Source organism: Diabrotica virgifera, chromosome 6 (genome assembly GCF_917563875.1).
Source record: "Diabrotica virgifera virgifera chromosome 6, PGI_DIABVI_V3a".
NCBI classification, from domain to species: domain Eukaryota; kingdom Metazoa; phylum Arthropoda; class Insecta; order Coleoptera; family Chrysomelidae; genus Diabrotica; species Diabrotica virgifera.
The window spans coordinates 11,530,061-11,542,149 of NC_065448.1; the positions used below are offsets into that span (position 1 = coordinate 11,530,061).

General features: G+C 34.3%; 1 protein-coding gene across 2 annotated transcripts in view; it reads right to left on the reverse strand.

Annotated features, from left to right (window-relative positions):
- LOC114332400 (uncharacterized) overlaps positions 1-12,089 on the reverse strand; it is a 71,778-nt gene that overhangs the window by 36,863 nt on the left and 22,826 nt on the right. For both annotated transcript variants that reach the window (XM_028282205.2, XM_028282209.2), the window contains 2 exons: positions 8,353-8,692; positions 5,014-5,201 (listed from right to left, as the gene is read on the reverse strand). In XM_028282205.2, coding sequence (XP_028138006.2) covers positions 5,014-5,201; positions 8,353-8,692 — 528 coding nt within the window. The remainder of the gene's footprint in view (positions 1-5,013; positions 5,202-8,352; positions 8,693-12,089) is intronic.

Below are 12,089 nucleotides of genomic sequence, written 5' to 3' on the forward strand. Positions count from 1 at the left end.
ATTTGCAAAGACTTGTTGATTTGTCTGAAAAGATTGAATGTGATTACAAAACCGAACACCTGTTTTTTTGGTCGCGCATGTATTTTAGGATTAAGAAATTTAACCTAACACTTTAAGAAAATATGAGAAATAAGAGAAAATTAAAGAAAATTGTAACTTAATCTTGTGTTTTATTTGTTTTGTGATTTTGTTTCACACCATTAATAATCAATTATTTTCATCTGTTTACGTGCAACTAAATGAAGGCTCGATTCATAGGTGCCCATACATATGGGTAGGGGCGCGTGGCCCCCCATGGCTTTTCGGGTGGTTTAAACTATATATTGTCATCCAAAGTATACAAAATGTAATGTGCAACATCTTCAAGTCTAGCCCCCTATAAATTTTTATATGTACGCCCATGGCTCGATCCCCTCCTTAACACTGGCCCCAAATAAGACAAGCCAATCAAAAACAAGCTCGTTAAATTTATTTAAAAAGCGACGAATACAAAAAAAAATTGAATATACATCACCAATTTATTTTAGAAATTTATTTTTGTTCATTGTATTGTTAATTAATTTTTTAAATCAAAATAATAAAACACCTACACATTTCAATAAATCCTAAATAGTTAAACAGAAATTATATTAATCTATTAAAATGACTCTTTATGACCAATTTAAGAATAATTGTGCTTCGAGCGGTAATGTTTTAAATGAGGAATATTTAAAATCACTCTCATTGTGACGTCATACGCAAACTCATCCGAATTTCGGATATATTCCGGCTATCGTACTGGGTTTGGACCACAGACCACAGCGTAACGTGGACTCAAACATGATACTATGACAGGAAGATATGCACACTTATAATTCTAAATTCAATCGACTGGCGCAGACGTCACTGCGAGACTAAACCAGGGAACATGTGTGTATCTTATTTTGACGATGAATCATATGGCAACGCTGTTTCATTACTATAAATGAATAACTTGAAACTTGAACTGTTAACGGTGAGTGGCCCTTGATGCCATATGTTGCACTAAGAATTCATAACTAGTTACTTTATGTGAATACGTGGTTTGAAAATGCATAATTAATTTGTAAAATTAATTATAGAAATATATGAATCTACGAGTTGATTGTGTACATTACAAACAAAATAAATAAAGCTATAAGACATAAATTAAATATTATACAAAGCCGGTAAAACGTAAATAATTGGAAATAGTATATTAAGTATGGAGAACGGTAAAGCAAGAAACCCATTATAAACGGCCGGCACGGCACAGCCCGGCCCGGCACAGGACAGTCCAAATTCATTTGTATAGTTTTAAATGCAACGTAACCCATTATGAGCGGCCGGCTCGGCCCGGCACAGGCCAGCACGCAAACGGAACGGTCAAAATTCTCCGAGGAGAATAAAACCCGTTGAAGTCGAACGGCCTGAACGGCCAGTCGGCGCCAGTGCGTCATAATTGTTGGTAATAAGCAGATATATTGTTGATTTTTTAATTGAAAGCGCGTTGTTTCTTTTGAAATAAAATAATATGGAAGAACTTTTCATTGAGAGTGTCAGAGAATTTTGATGATGCATCGGATTCAAGTTATCATGATAGTAAGAAAAAGGACAATACATGGGTACAAATATCCGAAAATTTTGATCAATGGACAGGTACGTACATTATCTTTTAACCATGAATTCGTTTTTTTAACATGATGCATATTCATTAAAATTGTGTAGTTTATGTCTTTTAAAAACTTTTATTTTACGATAGTTTCTAAAATATATGATCATTTTTCCGGTGCCGTGCCGTGCCGGCCGTTACAAATGGGTTTTTGGACGTGCCGGCCTGTGCTGTGCTGTGCCGGGCTGTGCCGTGCCGGGCGTTCATAATGGGTTTCTTGCTTAAGGGTTTTATACCGATCGAAGACAATTGTTTGGAGGAGGAGCGGTGCGACGACTCCAATTATTGTTTGAGATCGGTTACCCTTAACGTTCGACATGCTTATAACGTTTTTTGCACGATTGATACCATTATAAACTATAAAATTAAACATTTTCGTCATATTGGGGAACAACAATGGAGAATTGAGTTTTTATTTAGTTGTCAATAATTTTAAGTACAATTTTGATTATTATAAATTAAAATATGAGCGAAAGTGAATTTGAAGAAATTGAACGGGCTTGGGAAGAAGGGTGTTCCGCAATTATTCCCGAAAAATCCAAAATCCGTTATCAAAATACCTACCAAAGTTTTAAAAAATGGTGCGAAGGCAAGAATTTAAGAATCGAAGAAAATACTCTATTGGCATATTTCGTTCAAAGACATATGCAGTTGAAAGCTCCTGGAAGCCTCTGGGCAGAATATTCAATTATTAAATCCACCGTTTTTCTTTATGATGGCATTGATATTTCCAAGTTTTCAACTTTGATCGCGTATTTGAAGAGAAAAAATGTTGTGCAATACTAGTAATACTACTAATGTATGCGATTCTGCAGGAGTTTCTGTTAGAAGTGAAACCACAGCCCAAACAAGTGGGATTTCATTAAATAATTTCACAAATTGTACCGTAAGTTTCAATATTAATAAATAATTCGTTAGTTTTCTTTATTCTTTCAAAAAATAAATTAAAATTAAGAGATTTTTTAACACGACGGTAAGTGAATTACTTACCGTCGAGTTGGATTACTTACCATCGAGTTGCTAGTAAATGTCACCTACTGATGTAAAATCTGTCACGGTAAACAGTCAAAAATGATCAATCGTGCAAAAAACCCTTTTTTGGATATTTTTCCCATGTTTTAGCACATAACCATACTGTGTGTGAGTGCGGAACGATTTTTAATCTATTTTCCGTTGTTTGTAATGGCAGGGTCATTTTGGACATTTTTAGTACCACAAATTGGAAAAACGGCATTTTTTGTTTTTTCTACAGGCAATTAATAAACGGTCTACAGGCAATTAAGTAGAAGCCGTGAAGAGATGGGAACTGAATTAAAATCTACACTCAGAAAACTTAAACGTTACAGTGTTAAACCACGTACGTAGATTTTTCAACCAGGAAATCCTTCGCCTTCCTGGTCCTCGCCTTCTTTCTACTTTTCCTTGCAAGATTAGTTGTAGCAGTCTATATCTTTCACTGTTCCTCATGATGTGACCGATGTATTCGATTTTGGCTGTTTTTATTGCGATTAACAGCTCTTTTTCTTTTTGCATTCTCAGCAACACAACCTGATTAGTAATATGGTCGGTATAAGATATTTTCCGGATTCGACGTTAAAGCCACATTTCAAATGCCTCAATTTTCTTGCAGGTGGCGTCTGAGTCCACGACTCAACTGCGTACAACAGTATAGGAAAGATATAACATCGTACTGACTGCAGTGAAGAAAAAAGGAAAGGAATTCTACAATATGCAATTCACAACCCTCGTCTGCAGCTTGGTAAAGTTTCAACGGAAAATGGACCTAGTTACTCTATAGGAGTAATACTAATATAAATAAAAATAAAAATGTATACCATTTTTATTCAGTTGCAATGCGAAGCCAAAACCGTCTTAATTTTTACTTAGATTAGAGAGTGCAGCCAGCACTCTTATCGACGATTTCACCTCTTGTTAGAGGCTCTTCAGAGAATACATAGGCTGCTTTCTCTACTCCAGGTAAATTTTTTTCGATATATTAGTTCCCCATTGCAACTGACGTGAAGGTAGTAGGTGTGTAGCGGCATCTGCTAAATGAAAGACTAAGTTTTTCAACCTAATAAAAATATTTGTAAAATAAAATATTTTTAATAGTTATTTATGATATAAGTGTTAAAAGTACACGTTTAAGGCACGCATGTGAAAGTTTGCGGAATGAGCGATAGCGAGTTCTGCAATTCACATGAGTGCCTTAAAAATGTACTTTTTAACACGCATATCATACAATATTTTTTCTACACACGTAATTACAGGACAATATGTACAAAAAAATTTACTTGAACTTGACTGACATTCCATTTTTATATTTTTTTGACATTACATCAAAATTGTCTATACGGTCAATACGAACTGCAGTGCCTTAAATTTTTTTTAAAGCACTAGTGCCTTAAATTAGCATTTTTAACGCTCGTATGGAGTGCCAAAAATTGCATTTTTAACACGGTTGTAGAAAAAAGATTTTTAATTTAAAAACTTATTGGAACATTTTCCTGGTGACACCTTCAAGGCTTCTACAATATGCAAGCCAGATGGATGCTGCAGTGAAGATTTAGATTAATTTAGAGTCTACATTACCTTATCACCGAGATGAAGATATTAACTGTATCAAAGAAGTCAAACAACCACAAGAAATGCCCGAAGACCAAAAGGACATAATCAGCACATAAGGGAAATGTGAGTTAATAGGAAAAATCTCGCTAAAAAAGCACCTGGACCGAAAATAGTAGATAGAGTCATCCAAACCTGACTTCAAACAGAGACAGACCAACTTGGGATAATTGCTGAAGCACAATTTGGCTTCAGAATACAACACTCCAGCGAACAACAAGTACTCCGATTAACCGAATACCTTAAGGCTGGATTCAATACATATGACCTGCCTTCCTGGATGTAAGCAAAGCCTTTGACAGAGTCTGGCATTAACAGCTACTATACAAAATGACAGAATATGGATATAATGAGGCCATGGCAGGACTAATTCACCCCGTACCTTGGCAACCGGAGGTTCAGGGTCCGAACAGGACACTTTCTGTCTGAGCGCGGAGCCCTGAGCACCACAGGGGACAGTATTGCCACTTGTATTGTAGACCATATATCCATCTGACGTTCTAAGAACATCCGGAACTTTACTCAACCCATATGCAGACGACACTGCTATAACGGCGAAGCAGAGAAACTTGGATGTAGCCGTGAGAAACCTACACGATAAAGAGAATAAACATAGGATAGGATAAAGAGAGTAAAATTGTAACATACAGTAAAAATTTAGCCGAGTAAAAATTAACGTTACAGCGGTTCTGTCTTTTTAGTAGCTACAAATTTCTTACCTGTTGAAGAAACTCTCTATCTGGTGTTACGGTTTTCTCCCACCTTAAGCGGTTTTCTTCATATTGTTGGAACACAACTCTGGTGTCTTTGAGGAAGTTTTTACCGAGAATGATCAACTCTAGACCTCCGCTGGCCGGACATGAGACGTGAGACGTTTTGCTAATCTCGGGAATGCCAGGAGGTTGGGCTGTGAAAGGAAAAACATGTGAAAATCTTTTTAAGTGATAAAAAATTACGTGAAAAGACAGTTTATGTTTCCTTTCGATTCAGAGGCGCTGCACAATCTCCAGACAGCCGTTTCTTTCCTCAGTGCAGCTGAGTGTACACCTCTGAAGCAAAGATACAGAATTCACTATTAAAATAAAAATTAAAATGGTAAATAATTATTTAAATCTGAAAACTTTTCTTGTTGGAACTTCTTTCTGGTACATCCTTAATCTGTGACTTTTACAATTTATAAGACAACAGACGACGAATAAAGAAAGCCAAAAGGACTCTACAATATGCAGTCACATTCCGCTTTCATTCGTTTAGGAAAAAACGGCCCGAAAAAAAGTTCCTAGTAATCAAATCTTAGTAAGATAGAACCTATCTTTAAAATTCCACATACATAGACAGTTTGGTTTCGTTTTGCTTCAGAGGTGTGCACGCGGCTCCACTGAGGACACCGTAAGACTGAAACAGCTGTCTGGAGATTGTGCATCGCCTCTGAATCGAAAGGAAACAAACTGTCTTTTTTACTTCTATCTTTACTCAGATTTGAGTACTAGGAACTTTCTTTCGGACCGTTTTTCCTAGGCGAATGAAAGCAGAATGTGACTGCATATTGCAGAGTCCTTTTTGCTTTCTTTATTCGTCGTCTGTTGTCTTATAAATTGTAAAAGTCGTAGATTAAGGATGTACTAGAAAGAAGTTCCAACCAGAAAAGTTTTCAGATTTAAATAATTATTTACTATTTTAATTTTTATTTTAATAGTGAATTCTGTATCTAAGATTTTTCGCTTTTATTTTAGATAAAAAATACGTTTCTACTGGATTTAATGAGAATGAACCACAATTGTGATAGAAAATATGTTTTTTTAGACGTCTTGATACCGAGACGTCAAAGTAAATGTGTGTTCAATTACAATGGTGGTTAATTAACACTTAATTAGTGGAATAGGTTCCTAGCATTGCCCGATGGCTGGATTAAGCCTTGGGTTTATAGTTTACTTTAGTCCTTATCGACACTCACTTCATATTTCCTCGTTAGAGCAGACCATGCGTTGGTATCAGAGGCGTGCGGTCCATGGAAGCGGGGGAAGCACCGCTTCCCTATTTATACGTCGAAATAAGAAAATATATTATTAATTAATATTTAATAATCAAAAAATTTTCCCTAATCCAAGTAATCTACATATTACCTAGACCTAGGCAACAGGCATTGAAAAATATTAAAAATTAATCGCGTACGAACGAACTCAATATGCACACAATTCCACTATTCGGTCCACTCCTGACAGAAGCGCATCTCAAAATCGCCGCTTGTCATGCAGTTGTCCCGTTTAAAAATTGGTCAGGGTTCAATGACCGCACCCACTAGTCGCGCGAATTTTGGTACCCTGTGGAAGCGATCGTCCTATCGCCTTCCCGAAAGTGAGATGCTCCGACTGTTACTGCTGCTAAGGGGTGCTTAGGTATTACATACATTCGCTTAAAGAATATTTCGATTTAAATTTTTTGCAGAGATTTTTCCTTTTACTGATGTTTTATTTGACATTTTACAGAAATCAAATGGTCTTGCATTTTGTATAGGACAAATTGATGACTTTATTAATACGATAATTAAAAAAACGAGAGCAGTTTAAAAATATTTGGGATAAAACTGAACATATGGGGTTTGAACATGAAAGAAAAATAATGAAAATTGATAATTTCGGAAACAGAGAGACAGAGAAAACAGAGGAAACAAAGAGACCTTTTGATAATATTCTACAACAAGTGAATTCTAGCTTTCAAAATTTTAACGATTTAAAATTTGTAGAATTATATATAATCTTAATATTTCTAATTATAATTCATCAAAATTTCCCACAGAGGAATTTATGTCACTACGATTAAATAATGAAAATTGTTTGATATCCCAGCTTTGCATTCTCAGTTAAGTGTCATTTATGAAACAACTGACATTAATGATAAAGAAATACCCAAAAATGTGGGATTTCTCTATAACTACTGGTTTAAACAAAACAAGTCACTGTGTGAAGTGGCCAAGTTGTGTGAATTAGTACTAACTATCCCAGCCACAACTGCATCAGTTGAACGAAGTTTTGCAGTATGAAGATGCATTAAAAGTTTCAAATTAAGAGTTTAAAAGAAATTCAACAAGCGAAGACAGACTTTGAAAGTTAGCCCTATTATCCATTGAAAAAGACTGCATTCAACAATTATCAGACGTTGATAGGAGAATAGACCTCGAGTATAAATAAGTATTTTTGTGTAAATAAATGTTTTTTAATTCTTTAATTCTACTTTTTTTCTGTATAGATCTATTAAAATATTTACTTATAAAAACTGTAATGTTATTAAGGGTGGTTTTTCAGGGTTGAAATATTATGATATTATATATAAGTATAAAACAATCATTATTTAACCAATCAAAACCAAATTTTACCCATATTAAAGTTTACAATATTTTTATATACTTTTTGAAAATAAGGGGTAGTTTACACCCCTAAAAATAATCAACGTCCTTAAGCCTGATATAGAATATGAAGTACAGAGTTAGATGATCCTAATTCCAAATTTTTATGTAAATCGATGCAAGCCGAAATAATGGTTTAATGATAAGTAAATTTTTCATATATAGCTCCAACAAGGGTGGTTTTAAGGGTTGAAATATTATGATAGTATATCTTAAAGCATCAAAGAATCATTATGTAACTAATAAGAACCAAATGTTGACAATATTAAAGTTTAAAATGTTAGTTTATAATTTTTTACAATTAGGGGTAGTTTTTACCCTTAAAAAACCAAAAGCGTACAACGGCTAAATATAGAAAATGAACTAAAGGGTGTAATGAGCCTAATCCCAAATTTTTGTACAAATCGATGCTGGACGAAAAAATTGCGAGGTTTGCCATTTTTTCAGCTTCATTTCCTCGACTAACAGGGGCGAATGGAGGATTGTTCTGAAGAAGGCTTTAGCTCATGAAGAGCTGTAACGCCACTGATGATGATTTGCCTTCTTACAAGCCTCTTTGATAACAGGTAGACCTAGAAACACGTGTCAGATGATGGTAAGAGACTCGAATTGAATCAAAACGCTACTATGTTTATTTTACACAAAAAAGACTTACTGCAAACTATTGGCTGTGAACACACTTGTAGGATCTCTATCGTTCCGTCTTCTAACGTAATAGTAGTCCTAAATATCATTCTACATTTCGTCGCTTTTTTCTTTCTTCGAGTGCCCAACTGATCCGGAAACCTGTGCTCAACATCGACGTTTCTTTCTTTGAGTATTCCTACGCAGTCACAGGTGGCGCTCATGTCTTTCGCGGGATCTAGCTGCAGCTCTATGACGCACGTTCCGTCGATTTTTCGCTCCGTGCAGGGCGTGGAGTTCTTGCCGCTGACTTTGCACGCCTGGTAGAACATGTGCGGGGATATTCTTCCTGTGTCAGTACCAATGAATACCTGTAAAACAAGATTTTTTTTAATGATGGATTCGACCGTTCCTCGATGGAAGTTCATTTTATCTAATCAGACTACACAACAAACATGAGTTCTCCGTATATCATAAACCTACCCATACTGACACAACTATACACAATCCATCATCCCATCCTACACAACACAAAGTAGCAGCCTACCATAGCATGATACATAGACTGACAGAAATCCCCATCTCAAAAAATAACTTCGAGATAGAACTGAACATCATTAAACAAATAGCAGTAAACAATAGCTATAACGAATAAACAATTAACAAAATTTTAAACCAAAAACTGCATATAGTACATTCTTTCACGGTTTTTGCTCTAAATTTTAAAGAACCGCTTGGATTGACATGAAATTTGGCATACGCATAGCTTACATGTCAAAGAAAAAAAGTTCTATTGTGCCGATGTGTGCTTTTGCCCTGGAGGTGACTTTCACCCCCAGGATGCAAAAATATATGTCCAAAATAAGTCCGAAAATGGGTAAACTGATTAATTTTAAGTAACTTTTGTTTTATAGAGCTTTTTCGCTAAGTCAACACTTTTCGAGTTAATTGCGAGTGAATATGTTCATTTTTCAACAAGATAACCACATTTTTAAACGGTTTTTCGCAAATAACTCAAAAAGTAAGTAATTTTGTCAAAAAAAAACGCTCTTAGCAAAAATATAGAGTGTAAAAAACTTTAAAAAATGGTGTACGCGTTGGGTCTCTGGACTTCGTAGAACCAGCATTATAGCCAATGAAAAATAGATTCATATTCACCAAATTTCAAATAGAATATTTCGACGTGAAATATCCAAAAAATTAAGCACTTTTTGGGGAAAACTCATTTTAACTTTTTAAAAGTGTTTAAAAAGAGCTTTATTTCAGTTTTTATAAAAAGTTTCTAGCATTAAATTTAAGCAAGTTACGCTCAAAATAAAGTTGGTCCCTTTTGTTTTGGCAAAAAAAATCGGGAAGACTACCGCCTAATTAGCAACTTAAATGAAATTAATCGTTACCGCTCCACAAATTATTTTACTTATGTTGTGTTTATATGATATGTAAGTTTCATCGATTCAAAGTGCTTATTTTTGAAAAAATTTGATTTTAAAGTAAAATTTTTAAAAATTATAATTTTGAAAAATATGCCTTTTTTCAAAATAACTTAAAAATTCTTAGAGATACCAAAAATCTCGAAAAACAAAAAAGTCAGCATTGCTTTTTTGAATATCATGTATTTTTTTGTTTTTCTGTTAGATAAAAATTGATTAAGATTTGGTGTTTCTAAATTTGCATACATTCGGGATCAGTGACTCGTTCAACTCCTTTTAACTACAGCCCTTTCAAAAATAAGGACTTTGAACCAATGAAACTTACAGGTCATATAAACAATACATACTCGAGTCAAGAAACTTGTGAAGTCATAACGATTAAGTTCATTTGAGATACTAATTAGGGGGTGATTTTCCCGATTTTTTTACCAAAAAAAACCGACTAACATTATTTTGAGCGTAACTTGTTTACTTTTGATGCTAGAAATTTTTTTTATAAAACAAAAATGAAGCTTGTTTTAAACACTTTAAATAAGTTGTAATGAGTTTTTCCCGAAAAGTGCTTCATTTTTGGTTATTTTACGTTATAGTATTCCATTTGGAATTTGACGAATATGAACCTATTTTTCATTAGCTATAATTCTGCTTCTACTAGGTATAGAGACGTGATATATACACCATTTTTTAAATTTTTTACAGGCTATATTTTTGCTAAGAATGTTTTTTCGACAAAATACTTACTATTTGAGTTATTTGCGAAAAACCGTCTAAAAGCGTGGTTATTTTGTTGAAAAAATGAACATAGTCACTGGCAAATAACTCGAAAAGTATTTACTTAGTGAAAAAACTCTATAGAACAAAAGTTACTTAAAATTAGTCAGTTTATCCATTTTCAGACTTACTTTGGACGAATATTTTTTCACCCCCAAAGGAGGTGAAAACCACCCCCAAGGCAAAAGCACATATCAGCACAATATCAGTTTTTTTCTTTGACTTGTTAGCTATGTGTATGCCAAATTACATGTCAATCCAAGCGGTTCTTTAAAATTTAGAGGTTTTGCAATATTTTACCGTTAAAGAACGTACTAATAAGAAAGCACTGAAATTAGTCTATCCATCACCACAGAAAGAGCCCAGCACCTTCTGCTCTATCACATATACTGGCAAGATAACAACAAAAATAGCCATACATAAAAAAGAAAGGAATAACACCAGCTTTCAGAATTAACAACAACTTAAGCAATTATATTAAGAACAATAAGAGCCGAAAGAGAAAACAACTACAGAGTGGTGTTTACAAACTAACTTGTGGTGGCTGTCCGAAAACTTACATCGGTCAAACTGGCAGAACCTTTGACAAACGGATAGCAGAACACAAAAGGGCATTCAACAATAGAAAAACAGACACTTCTACATACGCACTTCACCTTCTAGAAGATCATAATCATTCTTTTAATGAACAGTTTCAAATTCTGCATATTCAAAATAAAGGCCTTAAGCTACCTTTATTAGAATCTATGGAAATTAATAAATTGGAAAATACAGATACAATTCTAAATGACCAACTCGAGACAAATAGCTCCCCACTGCTCAACCTCTTCAGTTAAAGACTATAAAAAGGCAAACCCATTGTAATCTAAATCACTTGAGAAAGGCACTCTGCCGAAACAGCTGTAGTCACATAGTTGTAATAAATTTTGTGGAAGTATAGAAAACAAACGTTTTCAGTGTTTTATTGTAAGATTTTTTATTAATTCCCAGAGAGATCTGCAATCAGCTTATTAGGCTGATTTTCTGACAATGAAGCTTATGACATGGAGAGTATCATTCCAATGAATAATCTCTTTTAAATATATCTAAACCTAAGTTAAACATTGTTGGTACGAATTTATAAACATTTGCCTTAAAAACGAAACTAGAGTCTGTGTGATGTAGATAGGTCGGATGGCAGTAGACGTTTTAGCTTATTGGGACTGTGCAAATTCGGCAAAGCGACACCTGGTTTCTACGCTCAGCAACATTATTCGCACTTTTAATTATATTGGCCAATTATATTAGTCCTGGTTACTGGATAATGGTCAAGGCCATAGTCCAAAAAAATAATAAGAAGAAAAAATAAGATTCAGGTATGTTATTAAAACGTAAACTATTGTATGTAGTAAATAAAATTAGTTATTAAAATGCAGTACTGCAAGCAAAATACAATTAATTAAATTTACCTTATATAATAATTGCATATCATATCAATATTGTTATAGTCCTGTCGCCAGGGGGGTACAACGGCCTCCTTAATTCAGATGGACTTACCCAAGTTTTTTTATGTATTTTGACCCGTAGA